At 48.0% G+C, this 26,226-nt stretch overlaps 1 protein-coding gene, 1 non-coding gene and 1 pseudogene across 2 annotated transcripts; 2 read left to right on the plus strand and 1 right to left on the minus strand.

Annotated features, from left to right (window-relative positions):
- Window positions 1–7,883: 7,883 nt before the first annotated feature.
- Window positions 7,884–9,528, plus strand: LOC123609430 (annotated as a pseudogene).
- Window positions 9,529–13,475: 3,947 nt separating this feature from the next.
- On the minus strand, window positions 13,476–13,557 carry TRNAS-GCU. Its single transcript has one exon. It is a non-coding gene; the product is annotated as a tRNA-Ser (tRNA).
- An 11,391-nt stretch (window positions 13,558–24,948) lies between these two features.
- On the plus strand, window positions 24,949–25,908 carry LOC123609394 (putative vomeronasal receptor-like protein 4). Its single transcript, XM_045500407.1, has one exon. The coding sequence runs from the start codon at window positions 24,949–24,951 to the stop codon at window positions 25,906–25,908; it is 960 nt and encodes a 319-aa protein (XP_045356363.1).
- Window positions 25,909–26,226: the final 318 nt, after the last annotated feature.

Raw genomic sequence — 26,226 nt, forward strand, 5'->3', positions numbered from 1 at the left:
AGGAGGGGAGAGGTGAGGGCGCAGAGGACACTGGGGGTTTTCCATCCCTTCGGGGAGGACAACCCCGGGAGCACCTGCTGTCCTGCCGGGCGCCGCTGACGGCGCACGCTTCGCTCGCTTACGTCGCGTTTCATCTCACTTGCACGGCTTTTATTCAGTCCTTAGAGTCCCTTAGTGTAACCTTTGTGCTCCCTCCAAAGTGGGGTGCGCGTGAGTGTCTGAGTATCTTCTCGCGGACCATGTCTGCTGTTCGCAGAGCTCCCATCGGCCCAAGGATGCAGACGGGAGGCACTCTATGGAGAAAACGCCAGATTGCTGCAATTTCCGCTCAGCGCCTGTGAAGAGAGGCACATGGTAATGAATGATACATCAGAGGACTTTATATAAGTTATTTGACCTTCATGAAAATGGGAGAAATAAGTTGGATGCTGAGGCCGGAGGGCTTAAATAACTCCCAGAGGGCAGCCAGTAGGACTCCTACCCAGATCTCTCATAACTCATGCTCGTCAAAAAGCCCCCTAAGTGGGGCGCCTGGGTGGCTCGGTCAGTTGAGCGTCTGACTTCGGCTCAGGTCGTGATCTCACAGTTTGTGAGTTGGAGCCCCTCGTGGCTCTGTGCTGACAGCTTGAGCCTGGAGCCTGCTTCGGATTCTGTGTCTCCCTCTCTGTCGGCCCCTCCCCTGCCCATGCTCTGTCTTTCTCTGTCTCTCAAAAAATAAATGTTAAAAAAAATTTTTTTAAACGCCCCCTAAGTAAGGAAAACAGCAAGCTACAGACTGGTAAACCATATCTACAACCAACTATGCTGAATCAGTATTCAGAATATATATGAAGCCTTGCTAAAATAAACAGGAAAAAGACAAAAGAAAAAAAATGGGGACGGGGAGGAAGAGCCATTCTGCAGAAGAGTAAAAACCTGAATGGAATATATAAAGATGAGGACACACTCAGTCTCAGTAGTTTTATGGCAATGTAAATTAAAACCACACAAAAATATAATATTTTTCTCAAATTTAAAGGGACAGAAGACCAAGTGTTAGTGAGCATGTGGGACACTGGGGATTTAGGGCTGGTGGCTTGTCGATTGGAACATCTGTGGAAATAGTTTGGAATTATTCCTTTTTTAATGTTTATTTATTTTTGACAGAGAGAGGGACAGAGCATGAGCGGGGGAGGGGCAGAGAGAGGGGGAGACACAGAACCCGAAGCAGGCTCCAGGCTCTGAGCTGTCAGCACAGAGCCCGACGTGGGGCTCGAACTCACGAACCATGAGATCATGGCCTGAGCCGAAGTCGGACGCTTAACGGACTGAGCCACCCAGGCGCCCCTGGAATTATTAACCAGGAAGTTTGAATAACTCATGGCCTATGACTCAGCTGTTAAACGACCACTGCCATATCTCACTGTTACCGGATACCTTACTACTCTACGACGTATACCTTAGAATACTAGTTTTTGAAGTGTGGTCCTGACGTGGGGTTCAGAGATCTGAGCATCACTTGGGAACTGGTTAGAGATGAAAATTCTACGGCCCGTCCCAGACCTACTGAGTCCGAAACTCTTGGGAGTGTTTCCCAATGATTTGTGTTTTAACAGGCCGTCCAGGGAGCGCTGAGGCACTCGGTACTTTGAGAGCCACTTCTGTAGGGTGCGTCTGGCACGTTTGTGCAGGACACAAGGCAGTTAGTAGAGTTGCTTTTAGGGCAAATGAATAACAACCAACAAGAACTAGAAATAAATCTAAGTCGGTAAGAGAATGAATAAAGACGTCGTGATACATTCGTACAACTGAATATTTGACAGCACTGGGTATAATGAATTGCGCCTACAACCACAAGACGAACAAGCGAGAGAAAGTTAGGTAAGTTAAGGTACAATTTTAATAGAGTTTCAAACAAGGGAAACTCCATGTGTATTGTTTGGGGATCCGTGCATATGTAATAAATGAAAATAAGCAGGGAAATATTATGTCTTACCTTTTGATATTTATTTCTAACCTAACTATATTTTTCAGAAAATACAGTTTTAACTATACTGTTAAAATATTTTTTGAGACGTTAGGGCCCCGTAATGTTTTGCACACCTTTTTTTTTTTTATGTTTATTTAGTTTTGAGAGAGAGACAGGGAGTGAGTGGGGAAGGGCAGAGAGACAGGGAGACACAGAATCCGAAGCAGGCTCCAGGCTCTGAGCTGTCAGCACAGAGCCCAACGTGGGGCTTGAACTCACGGACCTCGAGATCATGACCTGAGCGAAAGTCAGATGCCCAACTGACTGAGCCATCCAGGCGCCCCTATACCATCTTAATAATACGTATTCTCTTTAATTTTAGGATGTAAGAGTCTAAATATGTTTTAAATTATTAATTATGTTGTTCTAATTGTTTACTAATTTCTGGTCTTATTTACCTATCAATAAGTGAAAAAGGTATGTTGAAATTTTATAGTGGTGAATATGTAAATTTCTCCCTGTGGTTCTATCACTTCTGTTTTCTACATTTTAAGATTATTTTAATAACTATATACAGTTGGGAATTCTTTTGTTATATGATTTGGAACTTTTAGCACTATATGGAAACCCCCTATAGTCAGCAGGAATGCTCTCTTGCCTTCATTGTTTTGTGTCGTGTTAATATAGGTTCTCTTACATTCTTACTATTTTCATTAGTCAAGGTATCTTCTTCCACAATTTTACTCTTAACTTGATCTGTCATTATGTGTTGGATAGGCCTCTGAAAGAGGGAAAAGAGCAGTATTTGATATCTAATTTCCCCTAATGCAATAGTCATAGGCAGCAAAGAATAACGTCTTGATCTACGGCCTCTGGAATTACTTTTCCTGAGTTTGATGTTGGCTTCCGCCAACGGCCAGCTCTGAGACCTTGGGAAAGTGATTTACTGACTCGTTGCTTTCTCAAGAATAAATCAATGAGAGCAAATTAAATTGTTTAATATTTGTGAAACATACAAACGTTTGATGTTTCGAAGAGTAAAATCTCTCCCAGACTGAGAGAATCAAAGTCAGCTCATGCTGAAAAAGAGAAGAGCACTCATCAGGCTTTGAGGACGCATATAGGCAAATCAGGCTGCAAAGTGTACAGGCAGGACCATTTCTTCCAAGGTCACAGAGCAGCTGAACAACACTGTAAACGCCCCCTCTTGAAATCCCTACTAGTTTCATACCAATGATGCCCCAAACCAGTTTTTTAAATTTTTTTTAATGTTTATTTATCTTAGAGAGAGAGAGAGAGAGAGAGAGAGGCAGAGCGTGAGTGGGGGAGGAGCAGAGACAGAGGGAGACGCGGCATCCGAAGCAGGCTCCAGGCTCTGAGCGGTCAGCACAGAACCCCACGTGGGGCTCGAACTCATGAACAGTGACATCACAGCCTGAGCGGAAGTCAGCCGCCTAACCGAGGGAGCCACCCAGGCGCCCCACCCCAAAACACTTTTGATATATCTGTTTGTTACTGGGGATCCCCCATTGCTAACCCACCTTAGATTCACGACTGCACCCAATTCTTACTTACTGCTGGCTTCTCCGAATTACTAATCCCATCTCAGAAACATGAACTGATCCTGCTTCCCCAAGCCCCTGCTCGGACTCCTTTAAAAGCCGAAACCCAAACCTGCCCAGAGATCCTTCCCATAGGAGAGACCATTCCATGGTTGGGCATTAACATGTTGTTATGGTATGTACTGATCTACTTGGATTTGTATCAGTCAGACTTTTCTTTGATTTGTACTTTTCCCGTATTTGTGTTTATCATTCCTTCTGCTCTGTCTTTTCTTCTTTCATTTCCCCTGTTATTCTACTCTTCTTTTCCTCCACCCATCCGCGTGGTATACATTTTGCTCAGTTTCTTTTTTGCGTGCTTATTACTGAAATGTCATCCCGCATGGTTGACTTTACAGAGCCTGAAGTCACGGTACTCCGTAAGGTTCTCTAAGCATTACAACACTTTGAAACACTGGAAATCTAATTGCTTCTTTCCGCGAAACTATTCCTATCCAGTACTTTACTTCCCATCTTTTCAGTCAAAAAGGAGACATTATTTATCTGATTCACCATCATCTTATACTGGCAATATTTGCTTATGTTTATCTATTTAACAGTTTCTTTTCCTTTTTTTTTTTTTACTTGCACTTTAGCTCTCCTAGGTTTTTTTTTTAATAATTCCTCAAATATGAACTTGAAGATTCCTTAATACACCTTTCTTAGTGGCAGTATCGCCCTATTTTACTTCATCTCACATTATATTCATTTTATCCTTATATGTAAGAGACACATTTACTTTGTATAACCCTGCCAGTTGACAGCATTTTTTTCCCCCAACAGTGTCAAAATATATCTTCTCACTTCAGACTTTTGAGAAATCTATGCCAATCTGCACATCCTTTCCTCAGAAAACTTTTTTTCTGGCTGCTTTAAAAATCTTTTCACTTCTGTGCTATGAATTGCCCTACAATGTGTCTGATGCGATCCCTTTCTGTTTAACTCGCTAAGAGTCTGTATTTGTGGGCTCCTAACTTCTCTAACTTCTGAAAAATTATCAGTCATCTCCCTTCCCTCTACCTTAAATCAGTGGTGTTTAGCCAGAATTCTCAGCCCCCATGGAGAGGTACTCAATTTTTTCTGGTTATCTTCAAGTGCACAGGAGGTAGATGTGCTAATAAATGCCTGTTTCCTCTTGTTTGTCTTGTTTCCTCTTGTTTGTCTGGACGTCTGTCACGACAGAGTCTCAGCTTGGATCTCAGAGAGGTGGAAGGAAACTCACCTCCCCACTAAAACACAGTGTGCATAGGAGGAGCGTGGTGACTCCTGTCCTCTCCAGATCATGCTTGTGACGCGCGCAGAAAACAGAATCTCCATCCCAGCCACCCTTTGTTAGACCCCTGTGCATAAAGGACACCGCGAGAAAGAAAGGAAAGAGACTTCTATGTGTCCAGGAGCCGGTCCCCATTCTGATTCACAGCCTTGGAACTTAGGGGAGGCGACGAGGGGGCCAGAAAAATGGGAAAGGCTGGATACAGAAGCCTGGCTGTTGTTCATTTTCCCGCGGCACAACCTTCCTATTAATACAATTAAGCCTCGTTAAGACTGAGAACATTTCTGAGCCACACACTTGTAATTGTGGAGGGAGACGCACAGCTCTACTTCAGGGACCGAGATTCCGCCGAGGGTTTTCTCTGCCCGAGCGGGCTGACAACTTTGGAAATTGAGGTCTCGGTTACGGTGTATGTTTGCCAAGAGCTCCTCAAACCCAGAGGGTACATATATGGCTTCGCGGGTTCACCTGCCAGAAGGACCGACCTAGAACTTGACCGCACAGCGGGTGCCGGATGAGCACAGCTGACCGGTTCCTCCAGTTCGCCCTGCGCCCTACAGAGTCCGCCTCGGAGGCAGGGACGTCGCTTCTCTCTGCGACCAAGTGAGGGAGCTCCCGAGAGGGCTCCGGGAGCCTGACCGCCCTGACCCGTCGGACCTTTCCCAGGTACCTGCCAGGGCCAGAGAGCGGGTGGGGCCGCTTTCCGCAAAGGTGCCTCCAGACGCGTTTGGGTTCAGGGTCTGGTACCACAAGACACTCCGCGGTGGGCCCCCACATCGGGCTCCCGCTTTCTTTTAGCCAGAAAGCAAGCAGGTGTGAGGGTAGTTCGGGTTTCCAGGAACAACTCTTTCTTCGGGCTCCACGCTCACCCGTGTTACGACTCTGTCAGCCCCGTCAGCGGTTACAACATCTGTACCCTCGTCTGGTGCATCTGTGTTCGGCGGCTGAGCTGGCCTTATCTCGGCCAGTGTGCTGCTAATCCCCAAGTGCATGCGTCTCACTGGGAGCTTGTGTTCCCGCCTGCAACCTGCGGCCTCCCCGTCTATCATACGTTCTACTGCAGGTGTATGCAGCTTCGCCCCTGGGCTTGCGGGGGGCACCTCTTAGCAGCCACCAGGGTGGCCGCTGCAGTGGCTGTTGGCGAAATCCCACTTCTTCGTTGCCGGGTTGCCGGGTGGTGAGGTGGGGGCCCGAGGCACTCCCCTGCAATTGGACCCGAGGGGTCTGTAGCCGAAAGCGCTGATCTCATCTGTTAGTTAGTTGAGAACACGAGCCGACAGGGATGCGCCTCCTTGGCTCAGCGGGTAGGTGTTAGATCCAGAAGGGGCTCTACGCACCTGTCTGAAGGGAAAAGGTGTCTGGGAAAATGGTTTCCTTCGACATTTCCCAAAACGAATCTGGGAGGACACCGTCCCTCCCTCCTCTGCCAGGGTTCGGTCGGAAACGAAGAGAAGCGGCTGATTGGGTGACACAGACACCGGTCCCAACTCTGATTCAGAGTTGGAAATTTGGATGAAAAGAAGGCTGCAAACTTGGGAGACTCTGGGTCGAGAGAAGCAAAACCAAACGGGAACCTCTTTGATGAGGACACGGCGGGGCACTGAGCTGTGCTGAGTGCAGTCACTGTAACAGATTCCAGGGCTTTGACTAAACAGTGAATCCGTTCTGACTCCAGAAGGTTGGCTCAGGCTGCTGTTCCTGCCGTCAGGCGGGCCGTTCGTTTCATGAGGTGCGAGGCAGTTGGGATCCTGTCACGCTTTCTCCGACAACGTGGCGCAGGCCTTGGTCTCCCCGCGTGTCCGTGGGGGGGAGGACGCGGGGGCCCAGAGGCCACGACCGACGTCCCCGGGTCATGAGGCCTCCTGGTGCCAAACCCGGACACAAGCCTAAGTTCATGCAGCTCGTGCTGCCAGACGCCTTCCGGGCCACGGTCGTCCGAGCCCTTAAGGACTGGGAGCGTAGGGAGCGGGGTGAAGGCCTGTGGGCCGCCTTTCCAAGCACACAGGGCCTGTGCAAGCCCCGCGGTTCAGTCAGACCTCCCGGTTTATGTTGTCTGGGGAAGCTGTCAGCAGTGTTCTAGCCACTTCTGGGCGAAAAGGGAGGTGGGAGAGGTTGGGGGCGAGAGCGTGCATTTTCACCCAGGCGCGAAGGGGGCCGGCGGGCTGGGACTGACAGCAGGCGCCTCAGTTCCCTTGTTAACCAGGGCGGGAGGACAGCCGCGGGACAGCTGACCGCTCAATTCCCTGCAAACGCGGATTCCCCCAGGGCTCTGGAGCGAGTGTGACCGGCGCCATCACCCTTCGTGGCTGTGCTTCGTCTTTTCCTACCCAAGCGGCCCCAGCCCACTTGGCTACCCTGCCCGCCCCTGGGAGTCCCTACTTCCTAAACCGCCCCTGTCTCAGGACAGCACCCAGTTCCTCGTTAGCTGGCTTCTCCTAACCACCCCCTCCCGGGCGCCGGTAACACGCCCTGAAGGGACCCAGGCCTCCCCTGGGGTCTCCTCCGTGTCCTCAGCGGCACTCAGACCTCCTGTGCAGACCCCTGCCCCCCTGCCGGGCAGCATTCCAAGGTCCCCCCAACCCCCCAACCCCCGGGCCCTGCCCAGACTGCATCAGGTCCCATCAGAGCTCGTCCAGCCCACGGACCATGTCTGCACGTCTCTGGCTGATCCGGCTTTAAAAGTTGGGGTCCCATCTCCAAAGGCTACGCCGTCTGATTTGATGTTGAAACTAGGAAAACCCGGTGAAAACTTGCAAGCAGTGAAGTCACAGACTCAGTTTGGGCTTTCAAAGACAACTCTGGAAGGATTCAGGGCTGTGTATCAGAGCTATAACGATTGGCATCGGGAGGCACGCCAGGAAATTGTTATCCTCGTCAGAATGAGATCCGTCATGCCTGCTGAACCCAAGGGGTTCAGATGAGACAGGCTGAATGTGGGAGCTAGAAAAGACTGATGCAACGGGAGGTTTTCAGGCTCTCGTGAGGGGACGTGGGGCGGTGAGCAAGACCCAGATTTCCTGGGGGTGGCTGATGGCGATGTCACGCGAAGAACTGGAAAGCACAGGGGGACGTCCGGTTGGGGGAAATTTTAGTTCCGCTCAGCACACGCTGGGATCGAACGTATCGGGGACACATAAACTCTGGAGCCCGTAGTTTGTCTTCGCCGGTGTGGAGCCAGACAACAAAATCCGGATTGCCACTTGAGATTTTGTATTCTGATTCTCAGGATCGCATCCGAAGCCACATAGAATGACCCGCCGAGAGCACTCACGGGGAAGGGAAGAGAGTTCTTTGGACAGAAATCTGCTCTGTCACATACAACGTGACTGTCCTCTGCGCACCGGAGGAGCCCTCTGATGTGCATTTTTCTTCGCGGATCCACCTGGGCCCACAGCTTTCTTCGAAAGGCTCTTGCTGGATGCAAATTTCTCTGCCCTGGAAGCAAAAACATGGTTTTGAACCATCTCCGGGCAACCATTTTTCTCTTTCTCACCGGACCCGGCATCGTGGGGAACATCTCTGTGTTTGTGAAGTATACGTGCGCTTTCTTTTCGGGCACTGCGACGAAATCTGTACACCTTCTTAGCATCCACTTGGCTTTTACAAATACCGTGATACTTTTGTCCAAGGTAACGCTGAAAACAGTAGCGATGTTTGGTGTGAGAAACGTCCTGGGCGACACGGGCTGTAAAGCGTGTGTGTTTCTGGAGAGGGTGGCCCGGGGCCTTTCGATCTCCACCAGCAGCTTCCTCGCCGTGGTCCAGGCCACCACCATCAGCCCCAGAGCCCCCGTGCCCGCCGGCCTCAAGCCCGCATCCACACGGCACATCCTTCCCTTCTGCCTCTTCTTCTGGGTCCTCAACTCCTTGGTCAGCACGAACTTACTCTACTACGTCAGAAACACGAGCAGCCTAAACAGGTCACAAGCCAGCCATGGAAATAGCTGCTCGTACGTCCTCCCAAGAAGCCAGATCGTGAAGTGGACGTTTCCCATCCTCATGGCCCTGCGGGATTTCTTGTGTCTGAGTCTCATGGGCTGGGCCAGCACCTATCTGGTGCTTCTTCTCCACAAGCACCACAGGCAAGTCCTCTACCTTCAGAGATCCAAGATCCTCCACCAGACCCCCCCCGAGAGAAGAGCCGCTCTCAGTGTTCTCCTTCTGATGCTTTGTTTCCTTTTATTTTATTGGACAGATTCTATTCTTTCTCTGGGCTTAAATTTCTCCTTAGAGAATGCTTCTTTCGTATTAAGTATTCAAGAATTTCTAACTCTTGGCTATGCAATTCTCAGCCCGTTTGTGCTGATTCACAGAGATGGACATCAGGGTGGACGTGGGCACTCTAAATAAAGCTGGAACAACTCTGTTTTTTCACTGATGCCTTCAGTAGGGTCATTTGAAATAACCATTAGTCTTCCTGTGCTGTGTTTAAAAATAAAACGGTACATCACTTCTGGGCCTTTTGGCTACGATCAAGCGTAAAAATACAACGGACGTGGGGAACTTGAGCATATAACAAATATATTAAAGACATAATGGAAGTTATTCTCATACAAGAAACTGGAACCTTCGGTCCTGAGCTGACACAGGAGCCCGTACAACAGGGACTGAATCATTTTCTCATTTTCCATCTTGTCACTCTCAAGAAGTCACTTAAAGTCTTATGTTGGTAGGGCACCTGCGTGGCTCAGTAAGTTAAGCGTCTGACTATTCAGCTCGGGTCATGATCTAGCGGGTCATGGGTTCGAGCCCCACATCGGGCTCTGTGCTGTCAGCACGGAGCCTGTTTGGGGTTCTCTCTCTCTCTCTCTCTCTCCCTCCCCTGCTCTCTTTCTGTCTCAAAATGAATAAATAAACATTACCAAAAAATTCTCATGTTTGTTAGATGGCTCTTTCACCACGAACACTCCAGGAGTAAGAAACGAGAAAAGAAAGCAATTTGGCAAATTTAATCATAATTACCAGGTAATGTACCCTTTGTCCCAATAATTTCTCTTTAGAATCTGATCCTATAAATATAATTGTCTGCGTGAGGATTACACTAAGAAAAATAGACATCCCAGAGCTGTTTTTAAAAAAAACAACAACTTAAATATGCAACCAAAGATTCTATGTTTCTAGTTAGTGGAAAGCATTCATACATCCATAAATATCAATCCTTACAAAGGGATTTTATGAAATTCATGAAAAACTGAGCACGTGCCAAATGTGCTGATAGAGTTTGACATCCATGGTAGATTTTAATCAATAAAAGAAGAGCAATTTCAGGGCAATAGCATTCAGATGGGAGTAAAATATATTTAATTTGATGTTACACACACGAAGTATCTCTGGAAGAATGAAAAGTAAACTATAAGAGCGGTTACCTGTTTTGAGAGAAAGCAGGTAATTGGAGGCATAGTATGAAGAGTTTCATTTTATATCTTTCTGTGCTCTCTGATTTGCTACTCATGGGAATGTATCTTTGTACAGGAATAAAGAACCTAAGTTTGAAAACAATTTGCGGTTTTATTCCTAGACATCATTTGTTAGCGTCCTGGCGCCCTCACGACGCAATCCGTCTCTTTATTACCAAAGGGCACAAAGTAATCTGGCTTTCCATTAATTAATTTATTTAAAAAACTTTTTTTAATGTTTATTTCTGAAGGAGAGAGGGACAGAGCGTGAGGGGGGGAGAGGCAGAGAGAGGGAGAGACACACACACACACACACACACACAGAATCTGAAGCAGGCTCCAGGCTCCGAGCTGTCAGCACAGAGCCCGACGCGGGGCTCGAACCCACGAGCCATGAGATCATGACCTGAGCCAAAGTAGGACGCTCGACCGACCGAGCCCCCCAGGGGCCCCTGGCATTCCATGAACTCAAATGAAGAACTTAGTTCTTGATTTCTCAAACTGGAATTAAATATACGTATTTGGGGGGGCGCCTGGGTGGCGCAGTCGGTTAAGCGTCCGACTTCAGCCAGGTCACGATCTCGCGGTCCGTGAGTTCGAGCCCCGCGTCGGGCTCTGGGCTGATGGCTCAGAGCCTGGAGCCTGTTTCCGATTCTGTGTCTCCCTCTCTCTCTGCCCCTCCCCCGTTCATGCTCTGTCTCTCTCTGTCCCAAAAATAAATAAAAACGTTGAAAAAAAAATTAAAAAAAAAAATATATACGTATTTGGGTACAATGCGTAGGTCTTGCAATAAGATTTCCGATGAAGCCACTTCAAAAAATATCTGGTATTTTTTATTTCTCATATATGTGTAGAGTGCAAAATCTTCGAATTGATATAAACAGGCTCTCGTTCCATGTTAAAGACTTCTGTTTACCATATTTCCATATTGTTTACGTATGCATGTAGTTATTTTATTCCCGTACTAAATAATGGCAATCGCCTATGCCTACTTCTTTGGGGCTTCATTACACCACGTCCACACAGCTTCAATAACTTACTTCTGTTGTTACGTTACACTGCAATTTTTTTTTTTTTTTTTTTTTTTTGAGCTTACGTTCCTGACAGTATTGTGAGTGCTGGAAGGCTTCTGCGCGGAGCACTTGCTAAACTTCCATGCTTCCCAGATCTGCGTAGAACAGAGGAAGCTTAGAGCCTTGACCAGCTCTCCAAGGACAAGCGTGTGGGCCACGACGGATGACACGGGGGTGGCAGTGAGAGACGAGCCGGGGTCCCCGCTCAGAGAGGCGTCTGCGATGCCCGGTCTCCTGTGGCGCATTCGGCCTGAGCCCCAGAACCTCTTACGTCCATTCCCTCCCTGTCTTTCCTTGGATCCTGTCCATGGTGAGTTGGCCACCTCTCCCCGCTCCCTCGGCGATCCCCCTAGCACTTCCAGTGGCTGGTTTTATGGACGTAAGCCCCAGGCCAGCCTCTGAGACTGGCCGGACAGGAGCGCTTTGCTCAACTAGCCAGAGCCAGCCAACCCTCGGCCTTCCAGAAGTATGCACACCAGAGAATGAGTGGGTGAGCCAAAATGGTACGTCCCACAGGACGGGCAAGTGCGTAAGATAAAGTTCTCTTCCGCTTGCTCTCTGGGACAAGCATGAAGAGAACGCAGAGGATAAGAATCACTTGTATGAGGTTGAGGGACGAAGGACGAAAACCAAGGGGAAACTGGAAAGGAAGGTCGCAGTCGGCAGGCGCCGCCACCTCTGGGTGGAAAAACCCACGGCTTCCCGGCGACACGGTCACAGCACACCCGGATGCTGTGTTCACTCACGGTGCTACCGTGCAGTGGAGTACCTTAATTTGAGAGGAAAGACTTTTCTTCGGATCGGTTTTCCACAGACGACTGGATTCTCTGAAGCCTAGTGTTTCATCAGAGAGTCCTAAGGTCAGATTTCCTTTCCCATTAATGCATTTTCTTCTTCTCTTCGCTGTAAAGACCCAAAGGCTCTCAATGTAGTCACAGACAGGCCAATGACGTTTTAGGTGGTAACTTACCAGGGGATGTGGAGGACATATTGGCGAGTTTGTTTCCTGATGATAGAATAGTTGCCCATAAGACAAATTGGAAGGAGCGGACAGACAGGAGGCTACGGGCAAGGCTAGACAATAGAGGGGACTTTTGAAGATCTGAGAGAAGCCTGCAAATACTTTTACATTATTATTTCCAATCATCGATGTGTTTTTAAATTGCTATAATCAAATGTCTTTACAAAAAGAAGAAGGAGAAGGAGAAGAAGGAGGAGGAGGAGGAAGAAGAAGAAGAATTATTACTTCAGGGGGCTTGGGTGGCTCAGTAGGTTAAGCATCAGACTCTTGATTTCGGCTGAGGGCGTGATCTCACGGTTGGCGAGTTCAAGCCCCGAGTCAGGCTCTGCACTGACAGCAGAGAGCCTGTTTGGGGTTCTCTCCCTCTCTCTCCCCCTCCCATGTTCTGTCTGTCTCTCTCTCAAAAAAAAGTTAAACATAAAAAGATTTTGGAAAATCCTTGAAGATAATAGTTTTTAAACAGAAGGCAATGCAATTGTAAAAACGAGTTGAAATTTGAGGAGGAAACATTTTCCTAAATGGATACACCTCAAACGTCTATCTAGAACCTATATTCTATCGTTCTCTAAACAGAAAATACTAAAATACTACTAGATTTCCATTGTATTGAGAATCTGGCTTACTCAAGTATGAGCGGCAACACTGTAAAATGAAACAAATGTGGAAACTGGTCCATTTGGAAATTGGTCAATTGCCAAAAAAGATTCATAAGGTTCAAGCCTTTGACCAATCAATTCTCCTAATTACGAATGGGCTAAAAACAAAAGCTCTTCAAGGAATATGGCTAAATATCAAGAGAATATATTAGACAGGGTGAAAATGAAGAATAATATCTGCTCTAAAGAATTAAGGTCACAAATGCAGGAATACTCCCTTAAAGAGGAAAGGGGTAAGTGGCAGAATTTATACGGTAAGGGTAAAGACAACCTTCTCCAGGGGAAGCTCAAGAACAGCAGGCAGATTGCTTTCTTTTCAAGCTTATTTATTTAAGTAATGTCTACACCAACGTGGGGCTTGAACCCACGATCCCAAGGCCTGCAGCCCCCTGCTCTGCCACTGAGCCAACCAGGCACTCCTTGGACTGGCACTCGAAGGGAGCTGGCCCCAAGCTGGAAACGCCAGGAGACTCAAAAAAAAAAAAATCGTAAATCAAAAGCACGCAACCGACGAAGGTGGGACTTGAACCCACGCGTGCAGAGCACAATGGATTAGCAGTCCATCGCCTTAACCACTCGGCCACTTCGTCCCCATGCGCTGCCGTCTGGGGTGCTTTCCCGCAGAGTTGACCCTCGGGAGCTCCCGGCTGTCCTGGACGCAGGGGATCCAGGAGGCGGCTCGGGGACGCCCGGGAGACCAGCTCGGCTCCCACGCGAATGGACCGCGACCGGACTGGAAAAGTCGCGACGCGAAAAGCAGGCTCAGCTCCCCCAGGAGTCGCGACGGGGGCGGAGCCGGGACGGAAGCACCTCGGCCTGGGCCTGGGCTCCCCCCGCGCGGCTGCCTGGCACCTGTCTGCGGTCCCCCCCTCCCCCCCTGCGGTCCGAGGGCGCCACCCGCCCGAGCCAGCCGCGGTCGGGGGCTCCCAGAGCCGGTCCCCCTGGTGTGGACCTCAGGGAGCCTGGCGAGTCCGGACTCCGAATTCGCGGCTAAGAAGACAGTCCGGGAGCTTAGACGACGGGCCCCAGCGGGGCCGCGCTGCAACTCTACCCCGTGTCGTCACCGCCTCGACCCTGCAGGGTGGAACTGCGCAGGGCAGAGCCCTTCACTCGCGGGGCTCTCTCCCCGCTCATCCCAGCAGAGGAGCCGCGACTTCCGATTCCCCCCAAATCCCCGTGTGCTTCTTGGGCGATCTTAGCGGGGACAGGTGGCCCGACTTGCGCCTGATTTCCAAAGGCTGCGGTGCAAAAAATGTTGAGACTCATCCCTAGCGAGTTCAAGCAAAGGGTAGGGGTGGGGGAGATTTTTCAGCTGCTTGTTTCCTAAGCGCAGGTGAACGAACAAAATAGGAATTAATTCTGACTAATCAGAATGAATCATAAATGCCTGGAAAAGGAAGACAATATCGAAGGTTAGTATTTATTTTTCTTTCCAAGTTTTTACTTAAATTCCAGTTGGTTAACAGTGTGAAAATAGTTTCAGGTGTAGAATTTAGTGATTCAACACGCACATACAGTACCCAGTGTTCATCACAAGTGCCCTCCTAAATCTGTATCACCTATTTAACCCATCCCCCCCCCCCCCCCCGCCCAACCTCCCTTCTGGTAACTATTGGTTTGTTCCCTTTAGTGAAGAGTCTGTTTTTCATTTTTTCCTCTCTTCCCTGCACCCCATGGCCATTGGTTTTATTTCTTAAATTCCACATATGAGTGATATCATATGGTATTTGTCTTTCTCCGACTGACTTATTTTACTTAGCATAATCCTCTGTCTAGCTCCATCCACGCCATTGCAATGGCAAGATTTTATTCTTCTTTATGGCTGAATAATATTTCATTGTGTGTGTGTGTGTGTGTGTATATATATATATATATATATATATATATATACATTCATCAGTCCATTCATCAGTCAATGGACACTTGGGCCATTTCCATAATATGGCTGTTGTAGACAATGCCGTAAACATTGGGGTGCATGTGTACCCCGGAATTTTTGTATCCTTTGGGTAAACACCTAGTAGTGCAGTTGCTGGATTGCTCAAGACTAACCTTCAGAAAATAGAATTACCTTGCAGCCTCTCTGGAAAACAGTACAGAGGTTCCTCAAAAAACCTAAAAATAGAACTACCCTATGACCTAGCATTACACTATTAGGTATTTATCCAAGGGATACAGGTGTGCTGTTTCGAAGGGATACATGCACCCCCATGTTTATAGCAGCGCTATCGACAATAGCCAAAGTATGGAAAGAGCCCAAATGTCCATCGATGGATGAATGGATAAAGAAAATGTGGTATGTATATATATATATAATGGAGTATTACTCGGCAATCAAAATGAATGAAATCTTGCCCTTTGCAACTACGTGGATGGAACTGGAGGGTATGATGCTAAGCGAAATTAGTCAGAGAAAGACAAATATCATATGACTTCACTCATATGAGGACTTTAAGAGACAGAACAGATGAACATAAGAGAAGGGAAATAAAAATAATATAAAAACAGGGAGGGGGACAAAACAGAAGAGACTCATAAATATGGGAAACAAACTGAGGATTACTGGGGGGGTTGTGGGAGGGGGGACGGGCTAAATGGGGAAGGGGCACTAAGGAATCTCCTCCTGAAATCCTTGTTGCACTATAGGCTAACTAATTTGGATGCAAATTAAAAAAAATAAAATTAATAAAAAAATAGAACTACCCTATGAAGGTTAGTCTTGAGCAACTTTTCTAGAGGTGGCTAATAGAGAGGGTGTCCCAGGCTGAAGAAGGGGCCTGAGCAAAGGCAGGGAGATTTGCAGTACGTAGGGGAATGGCGAGGAACCCCAGGGAGTTCATGCTCTTGGGTCACACCTCCTCCAGTCCAGTATTTGCCTTGGGGACTATTCATTCGTATTGAATTGTTTTTTATTTAGAGATTATTTCAAACAGAGGAAAGTTATGAGGATATGGTTGGAGGAATAGATCTAATTTTATCTTTTTTCCAAATAATTATAGCATTGATTCAAAGGCCTTTATTAAAACCTTTTTCTCTGCGATTTGAAATACCAGTTTTATTTTATACTGAATTTGTGTATGTGATTGTATCTATTTGTGAAATTTCTATTCAGCCCATTGTCTGCCTATCCAGGCCCCAGTACCACACTGTTGAATAGAGATGTTTCACTGTATACCTTAATGAAGAGAGCCAGTTTCCTTTAAAGGTTTTCTTTTGGGTATTTGCCTAGATATTCCTGTCTTTATTTTTCCTCATTAACTTTATGATAAACTTTTCTAGCTGCATTGGTAAGTTCATTGGACCTTTTAAGTGGGGTCACAATAAAGTGACAGATAGCCTTCCTCGAACTTTCTGTGCTGCCGTCATGGTGCCCCTGAATGTCCTGGCAAATGCTCACAAGACAATCTTGAAAGGAGAGGCAGACACCAGGTCCTTATTAGGCCCTGCCCCAAAGTCATTGTCCAGTTTCTAACTGTGATGGGTGGTTACGCTGGCAAACTTGAGATCACTGATGCTTCACAGAGCTGCGTGGAGAGCCTGCGAGGGTCCTGGAGCCCTGCACCCTGGGGTCTCCTCTCCACCCCCCACCCCCAGATTCCGCGAGGGCAGGAGAGACGCAGGCCCAGCACAGTCAGTGGGGAGTGGAAGGGGGATTGGGGGCAGGGGATGCCAGATTCAGTTGCTGCCCCAGGGGCAGCCCCGGGAGCTGTCACCGCGCATCCCCAGTCTCCTCGTCACGTGCGTTCAGGTGACTTCTCCTCAAGGCTGAAGGAAGGTGGGTGTTGTGGCCTCGGGCAGGGCTCCTCTTCACCCTCGCACCAGCCTCCCTGGTCTTCACTCTTAGGGTGCGAAGACCTTATCCAGGCTTTTCCACCTGTCCCGCTGGAACTTAAACTCTCCCCATACTACTAACCTCTCAGCCTGCGACTTAGCCTGTGTCAGGTTCCAGGCAAAATAATTTCCTGGACGAGGAGCCCCTAGTCCCCTTCCAGAGACTTGCAAATCCAGGGATAAAGGTGTTAGACCCTCAGTAACTGCAAACAGGGCAACAACTCGCTGAGCCACGTGACCTCTTGAGCCCTTGTTGAGATAAGGTCAAAGTCAGGTCCTCGCGGATCGCAGCTCTGTGTACACCCCTGTGAACTCCCAGTGGTACCCCCAGCTTAACCCAGCTCTGGGAAACCAGCCGGGGGCCCCTGCATGATATACTTAACACGCAATCTTCTCTCAGCCTCAGGTGTACAACATAGTGATTCAACACACATTTACTGATTACGTTCACCATGGTCTCGGGGCACGGTTCTCAGAACCCCGAAACAATTACAGTGGTGACATCATTGATCACAGATCACCACAATAAATACAATAATAATGAAAACGTTTAAAATATTGTGGGAATTAGGAGGATGAGACACAGAAACGCAAAGTGGCAAACGCTGTTGGAAAAATGGCACCCACACACTTGCTCCACAGCGGGTTGACACAAACCTGCAATTTATAAGAAATGTAACAAAGTGAAGGTCAATCAACGAGATGGGCCTGCAAATAGGACAGCTCCACATACTGTGATCTAACTACTGCTGAATGTCCACCGCAAGTACTTTTTAGTCACCCCCATTTTTTATATCATAAATATACGATATTTTGTTTGACTAGTGAGAATCTTGAAATCTGAAAATCATGAAAATTTTCTTAATGTTTCTTTATTTTTTGAGAGAGAGACAGAGACAGAGTGTGAGTGGGGGAGGGGCAGAGAGAGAGAGAGAGAGAGAGAGAGAGGGAGACACAGAATCTGAAGCAGGCTCCAGGCTCCGAGCTGTCGGCGCAGGGCCTGATGCGGGGCTCGAACTCACAAGCTGTGAAATCGTGACCTGAGAAGTCAGATCCACCCAGGCACCCCAAAATCTGAAAATCATTTAGATGTGTGAGATATCTTCAGCTCATTTTTATTCTCAGCCTGGCCAGCAAAAAGGATGAGAGAGGAACGAGATATAACCATAAAGCTTGAGAATCTGTAGGCAAGGTATGCTTCAGGCAATATGTTTCAAATATAGTACAAAGAAGCAGTAATGAGCTTTACCAGTCTTTTTTTTAATAAGAAGCTTTTGATAAAAATCATTTGAGAGTATGTCAAGACCCAGAGAGTTAATAAGAATCTTTAGTGATAAAAAAGAGCTTTTCATTTCTGGGCAGAAAATAATTTATCTATTTTAACAGGAATACAACCTATAAAGTAACTTTACTCTTTCTCTCACTCTCTTTTTTTATATTGTCCTTGTACAATTTGCAGTGAAAGATTTATAAGCTTTTTTAAAAATTAAACTTCTCGGGGCGCCTGGGTGGCGCAGTCGGTTAAGCGTCCGACTTCAGCCAGGTCACGATCTCGCGGTCCGTGAGTTCGAGCCCCGCGTCGGGCTCTGGGCGGATGGCTCAGAGCCTGGAGCCTGTTTCCGATTCTGTGTCTCCCTCTCTCTCTGCGCCTCCCCCATTCATGCTCTGTCTCTCTCTGTCCCAAAAATAAATAAACGTTGGAAAAAAAAAATTAAAAAAAAAAAAAATTAAACTTCTCAACATTGAGTCAACTTTGTCTGATATCTTAACATGGTCTATTGCTTTTAAAATTAGTATTATTTGGGGTGCCTGGGTGGCTCAGTTAAATTTTGATTTCCGCTCAGGTCATGATCTCACAGTTCCTGAGATCTAGCCCAGAGATGAGCCCTGCATCAATCCCAGCAGTGTGACAGTGTGAAGCCTGCTTGGGATTCTCTCTCTCCTTCTCTCTCTTCCCCTCCCTCACACGCACACACACTCTCTGTCAAAATGAATAAAATTTTAAAAAATAATAAACAATAAAAATTAGTGTTATTTGTATGCATTATAGACGCAGACAAATAAGGTTCACATCAATCAAAATTTCCTTACATACGGTATATCCTAACATTTTTCTTTTATTATCTTTTTTTATGCTGGCACAAGAAAAAAAATTCCTTTAACATAAATTTAGCACAAAATGAAGGATAAAAAGACCACATGTCCCTCTCAATTCACACAGAAAAGACATTTGACAAAATTCAATACTCTAGAATGATAAAAAAAAAAAAAAAGGCACCTTAACAAACTAGAAATAGGAGGAAACTACTTTAGCATAATAAAGGTCATATATGAAAAACTCACAACAAACATCATACTCAATGGGGAAAGACTGAAAGCTTAACCTATGAGATTAGGAACCAGATAAACATGTCTGCTTTCATCACTTCTATTCAACACAGTACCAGAAGTACTATTTAGGCAACAAAAGGAAATAAAAAGCATCTAAATTGCAAAGGAAGAAATAAAAGTATCCCTGGGAACAGACTATAAAGTTTTATTTGTGAAAAACTCTAAAGACCCCACAAATAATCCTGTTAGAACTAATGGGTATAGCAAAGTTGCAAGACACAAAATCAACACACCAAAATCAGTTATTTCTATATACCAACAATGGGCAATACAAAAAAAGAATTTAAAAACACAATTGCATTTCAAAGACCATCAAAAAGAACAAAAATACTTAATAATCTTAACCAAAGAGGCAAAAAGTTCATACACTGAACATACAAACAATGCTGAAAGAAATGAAGGAGACATAAATAAGTGGAAAGACATCCCATGTTCATGGATGGGAAAACTTAATATTGTTAAGATGTCAATACTACCCCGAAACCAACAGATTTAATGCAAACCACATCAAACTTCCAATGATGTTTTTCACAGAAACAGCAAAGTACAACCTAAATTTCATATGGAATTTCTAAGTACTCCGAATAGCGAAAAGCCATTTTGGAAAAAGGAAAAAGACAAAGTTAGAGATGTCAGACTTCCTGATTTCAAAACTGATTACAAAGCTATGGCAATCAAACAGTATGGTACTGGACTAAAGACAGACATATAAACCAATGGAATAGAATAGAATAGAGAATGCAGAAATGCACTTTCACATACTTGGTCAAAAGATTTCCAACAAGAGTGCCAAGATCATTCAAGGGGGAAAGGACAGTTTTTTCAGCAAATGGTGTTGGGAACACTGGATATCCACATGCAAAAGAAGGAAATGAGACTCTTATCTCACACCACAAACAAAAATTAACTCAAAATGGGCCTAAGACCTAACTTTAAGGGCTAACACTATAAAACTTACCAAAAAAATAAAATAAGACAAAACTCCATGACACTGGATTTTGCAATGATTTCTTGGATGTGACTCCAAAAACATGGACAGCAAAGAAGACATAGAAAAGATGGACATTTCTCCAAAGAAGACACACAAATGGCCAATAAGCACGAAAAGAGGCTCGACATCACTCAGCAACAGGGAAAAGTAAATAAAAAGCATCCTAGCATACCATTTCACACCCATGAGGATGAGCATTACTAGAGAAAGAAAAATTAAAGCAAAATAATAAGTGTTACACACAGACCCGGGTCTGGACCGTGACCGCAGGACCTGACCTTCTGGGCCACCAACCATTTGGAGGCAAACTTGCAAAAGAAACAAACCCACTCAGAAGGGAGCACCTCAGTGAGCTGTATGGACGGACCCAGAGCCCACGACCAGCCCCCAGATCAGGAAGTCAGCACCCCAGGAGTCCCCCTCCTGCTCCCTTCTGGACCCCATCTATCAGGAGGTGGGGGGGGGGGGGCAGTGGGGATTCTGACCCTGCCCCTCAATGATCTTCTGTTACCAGTGTGGGTGCAGTTTAAACTATTAACGAAGTGAGCACTTGTGATTCTCAGGTGTCTGTTCCTGAGCTGTGGCGACCAGTGGGGCGGGGGTGGGGGTGGCAGGAGGCCCTCATGAGGTCCGGGGACCCCCAGCCCCCCCACCAGGGCCCCAGCTGCGCCAGCGCTCAGCCTGCAGTGCGCTTACTCTAATTGCATGAGGACGGTTCCCGGCTCCGCAAATTACAGAGCATCAGGGAGAGGGGAGAAGTGGGCCCCGGGGACCCACCTGGTGCACAAGGAGCCCTTGACACTGACATCGTGACCTCAGCGCCTGAGCCAGGGGCACGGGGACTCGGGGAGGTATAACAGGGCCCGGCTGGCGCTGCGGCCAGAACACCCTCTCCCCGAGCAGGGCCGCGTGCAGCTGACGAGGTGGGTACCCCTGGCGGCCACGGGTGGGCGCCGGCCTTGGCTTTGGACACAGGCCGTTGGGGGGCAGGGCGGGGCCGGGCAGGCGCGAGAGGAGAGGAGAGGAGAGTGGGAGCCGCTCTGCTGGGTCGGTTGTGCGGCAGGAGTGGCCGGGACCCAGGGGGAGGACAGCTGGCCGCCTCCCAGCCCATCGGGAGACGCGGCTTCTCTGTGCTGCACAGGAGGTGAGCCCGGGGGTCCACGCTGAGCCCGACGCTGCCCCTTCCTCCCGGGGGGCGGGGGGCGTCAGATGGACGCCCAGGGCGGCTCACCCGGGTGTGCGCGCGCGCACTGACTCTCTGGAGTTTTCTCTCAGCTCGTGTGCACGTCCCCTCCCGGCAGAGGGGCTCTGTGCCCGTTAGTTCTGCCTTTTCGGCACTGGGCATGCTTGCCTGCTCTATTAAGATTTTATTTATTCTGATGTTTTCCTTTTCCAGCCCCTCCCCCAAATGATACAGTACATTATTATAAAGAATTTTTTTTTTTTCTGAAGTGTGGGGACACATAGGAATACTAATAGTCATTTTTAGAAAATGATTCTTTAATACTTTCTGGGCACTGACATAGCACCAAATCCTGAGCTCGTTTACTCCTGAACTACAGAGTACAAAGGATCATCCCTAGTTTTTACGGGTGAGAGTTCTTGGGCTTGGAGAGGCCAAATTACAGGCCCCAAGTCACTCAGACAGGAGCTAGGAAGGCCGTAATAAACTCAGATCGTAAAGCTTGTTCTTGTGACCAGCGGTTGCCCTACTCGGGTGGAACCGTATTTCTCCCGCATCCGGAACGTGCATAAGCATCCCTACCATTTTCTACAAAACACAGGCACACAAACACAAAACAAACAGAGCCAACCTTGACTTAACTAAAGTCACGCAGACTGCATTTTGTTCATTCGCAAATGATACAAGTAAGAAGTGGGTGAAAGCTGATTCACAGCTGTTTGTGCAGAAGCGGTGAGGAGGACATTCACGTCTTTGCCTAATCAATGTGCAGCGTGGCTGGACTTTCGTCCACTCAGTGACAATGTCCACAGTGATAAGGGACCATTAGAGTCTACTGAGCTTGGAAAGATTAGAAATCTGAGTCTCCTGTAGAATGTTAAAGCCGATCTTCTTGTGTGGGGGGAGAAAAAAAAATCTTAAGACGTTCATTCTTTTTTTAAAAAAATTTTTTTAGGGGCGCCTGGGTGGCTCAGTCGGTTGAGCGCCCGACTTCAGCTCGGGTCACGATCTCACGGTCCGTGAGTTCGAGCCCCGCGTCGGGCTCTGGGCTGATGGCTCAGAGCCTGGAGCCTGCTTCTGATTCTGTGTCTCCCTCTCTCTCTGTCCCTCCCCCGTTCACGCTCTGTCTCTCTCTGTCTCAAAAATAAATTAAAACGTTAAAAAATTTAAAAAAAAAATTTCATGCTCTGTCTCTCTCTGTCTCAAAAATAAATAAAAACGTTAAAAAAATTTAAAAAAATTTTTTTTAACATTTATTTATTTTTGAGAGACAGAGAGAGACAGCGTGTGAGCGGGGGAGGGGCAGAGAGAGAGGGAGACACAGAATCAGAAGCAGGCTCCAGGCTCTGAGCCGTCAGCCCAGAGCCCGACACGGGGCTCGAACTCACGGACCGTGAGATCGTGACCCGAGCTGAAGTCGGGCGCTCAACCGACTGAGCCACCCAGGCGCCCCTAAGTCATTCATTCTATTCATTAACAATGTGTTTTTGAATTAGTAAACAAATGTTCTTGTCATCCAAAGCTCTATTATGTAAGGTACCTTTCATTTATGAAGCTGCAAGCCGTGTTGACTTAACTGAGGCAGGGGAACAAACAAATTAATCTTTAAGGAAAAAAGAAGCTTGTGAGAGCTTATTAAAATATATATAGGTAACCTCTGTCTCCAGTACCCTCCAGATCATATATGTGTGCAGCTTTTCCAATCTACTCGGGATGCCCTTCAGAAAAGTCAAGACAAATTCTTTCTTTCCAAATCGGTTATCGGTGTTTCAGAGAGTAGAGAGGTGTATCGAGGCGGGGGGGAGGGGGGGTGGCGTGGAATCCAGGCAGAAGTAGGTAGACACAGAGATACGGGAAGGAGAAATGTATCATGATGTACAGGTCTCCCAAAGGATGACCGATGTCATTCACTAAATCAAGGGAGGCTCTGACATTCAACTCACTTACCCATCTGAGGACACACTGAAGTCCCTTCTGAACGTGCTATCCGACGTGGATTGACTTCTCCATCTCAACCCTCTCTCCAAAGTGGCTCAGGAACCCGTCTGTGCGACTACCAGGCAGTTTTACAAGCATAACCATACGCCTCATTTCATCCTATTTTCATAAACGACTTTTTGAGCGGTTGATAGCCGATACTGTGCTGGGTTCCGTAGGTACTCAGGGCGCAGACAGCACCCTCTCAAGTGCTCCGCTCCCCAGTGAAGGAAAGAAACAGGTAAACAGGTCAGGGCAGCAGGGCCCAGTGAATTCAGGCAAAGGCACCAGACGATAAAATTCCAAGCTGCTGTGTGACAGACGGGCGGCAGTGAGCTGGGTGAAGAGGGTGGCCGAGGGCAGGAGGGCCTCGGCATCGGAGTTTACGCACACTTGAGGGGGAGGGGCGAAGGCAGTTCAGAAGTGAATTTGGTGAGAAGGACAGGAGGCCAGATTGTGGAGGGCAGACACGTTTAGAAGGAGGTTGACAGGTGAAGCCACGTACGGTTTGCAAGAAGTGAAGCAGAAGGAAGATTGATGTTTCAAGATCTCATTTCGACTACGATGTAGAAAGAGAATAAACAGAGAGAGTGGTGAGCGGGTTCTGTAAATCACAACGTGAGACAGTGGTGGAACCTAGGCCCGCAGGGTGGGGGCATTTCTGATTGAGAAAATCACCACGTTTGACCAAGGGGAAGAGGCTGAGTCCGCCTTTGGCTGGATCCCATGGGGCCAAACCTCTTCCTCTGATGAATTGCTGGGAGAATTTTCCTGATTTTTGATTTTGATTTGCTTTTTGATTTTGCCCTCAGGAGAAGTGGAGAGTGGGACCAGCACAGGCAGGGAGGGGGGGCAGGGGAGTATCCCACCCATCTGGAAAATCCGGAACACCAAGGTCACCAGAGTTAGCCCCCCTTGAGGAAAGGCTTTCCTACCACCCTTGGAGGAAATGAACAAGCCACTAGACTCCCCTGTGTAGACAACTCTCATTTAGCCAAGTACAATTCTTTGGAGACACTGCCACTATTAGCCCAGTATTCACAGTATCAGAGCGGTAAGTGTGCTTGGGAAGAGCACCTGGGGGGTGGCGAGGCGGGGTGGGGGGGTGGGGAGGGAGCACCAGCACACTCCTCAACGGTGAGGTCGTTTATTGGGAAGGAGTAGTGAAGGAGGAGGCATCCAAATGATACTCGGCATTACGGCTTGGAAATCGACTGAGTGCTGTGGCCCTTCGCCGAGCTGTTGCCCGGGAAGCATATTGCCACGGCCATTTGATACACGAGGGGTATGTGTACAGGGATAGAAGGACCTCTGGGAATGGCAGGTGGACGCTCTCGCGTGGATTATACGAGAGATGTTTAGGCCGGATGTTTAAATTATAGGTGTCACCATCTTCATATCAACGGACACAGGAGAAACAAGAAGAGAGAGCGGAGAACGAGGCCGGAGACATGTGAGTGACAGAACCATATACATCTACACCCTTCGGAACTGCAAGTGTCTTTTTCGCTGGAGTAGACCCACAAAAGCCCCGGACCTAAACTATGTCATCTTTACGTCTTCGTGTCTCTCCCAAGTCCTTCCTAGTTTTGTGCGTGAAGTCAGAAGATGATTTGGAGTAAGGCCATCCGGGGAATTACCTTGCTTTCTCTTACTGGACCCGGAAGTGTGGGGAACCTCTTTCTATTTGCGGGACATGCGTCCGCTTTTCTCACGAGACCCGAGAAAAAACCCATACACCTTCTCCTCGCCCAACTGGCTTTTGCAAATACGCTCATTATTTGTACCAAAGGGAGCAAAGATATCACCGTATCTTTTCATCTCAGAAATGGCCTGGGCACTGCTACTTGCAAAACGGTGCTTTATCTGGGGAGAGTGGCCCGTGGCCTGTCAATGTGCACCCCCTGTCTCCTCAGCGTGGTCCAGGCCATCACCATCAGCCCCAGGACCTCCTCGTGGAGAAAGCTCCAGCCCCACACCGCGTGGCAAGTGCTCCCCTCTCTCCTCCTCCTCTGGATCTTGAATTCCCTGAGAAGCTCCAACTTGCTCTCCTACATCACAGCCGCCCAGAGCACGAACGGGTCCGGGATCACACCGTCTGGCTCCCACCCCTATTGCCATATGCTGCCCTCTGGGCTGGTCGTCAGGTGGCTCTTCCTGACTCTCATGGCGCTGCGGGACATCATCTCCCAGAGCCTCATGGGCTGGAGCAGCGGGTACGTGGCTTTCCGTCTGTGCAAGCATCGCCAGAGTGCGCGCCACCTGCGGAGCTCCAGATTCCAGAGAAATTCCAGCCCAGAGACGACAGCTACGCGGAGTGCCCTCCCCCTCATGGCCTGCTTCCTTCTCTTTTATTGGGCAGACTTCATTTTCTCCTTCTGCATCGGCTCCTTCTTGACCAACGACCACACGGTGTTAAATATGAAACTATTTCTACCGCTCGGTTACGCCAGTCTCAGCCCCTTTGTGCTGATCAGCAGGGCCTCCCACCGGCCTCCCCGCCGGAGTGCCCGCCGAGATGTGGGGAAAGCACACCCTGCACCACCTCCTCCAGGAGCGGAGCGTTAGATTCATGTTAGGGATCGCTTCTGCCTTCGTGCATCAGAGCATCAGATCACTCGAGGCTTCTCCGAGCGGATTTACTTTTTGCTTTAAAGAGAGGCCCCGTACTGGGCAATCGGGGGCTTGTTCGGGTGTTGCAGGAAGTGGGAAAGAGATTCTTTCCAGCCTTCGATTCCGCCAGCCCTGTCACGAGGCTCTGACGTTCTTGCCTGAGCAATTATTGCCGTTCCTTCAATAGGTAGTCAGCACGCAAAGCACGGTGCGCACACACACACGCACACACGCACACACACCCCCTCAGGGGCTGTGTTCCCCAAAGCCCTG

The sequence above is a fragment of the Leopardus geoffroyi genome, chromosome B2 (genome assembly GCF_018350155.1).
Source record: "Leopardus geoffroyi isolate Oge1 chromosome B2, O.geoffroyi_Oge1_pat1.0, whole genome shotgun sequence".
Classification (NCBI taxonomy): Eukaryota; Metazoa; Chordata; class Mammalia; order Carnivora; family Felidae; genus Leopardus; species Leopardus geoffroyi.

Bases quoted from the DNA above. Each gene is read 5' to 3' on its own strand.
- LOC123609394 (XM_045500407.1), top strand. From the start codon at position 24,949: ATGATTTGGAGTAAGGCCATCCGGGGAATTACCTTGCTTTCTCTTACT.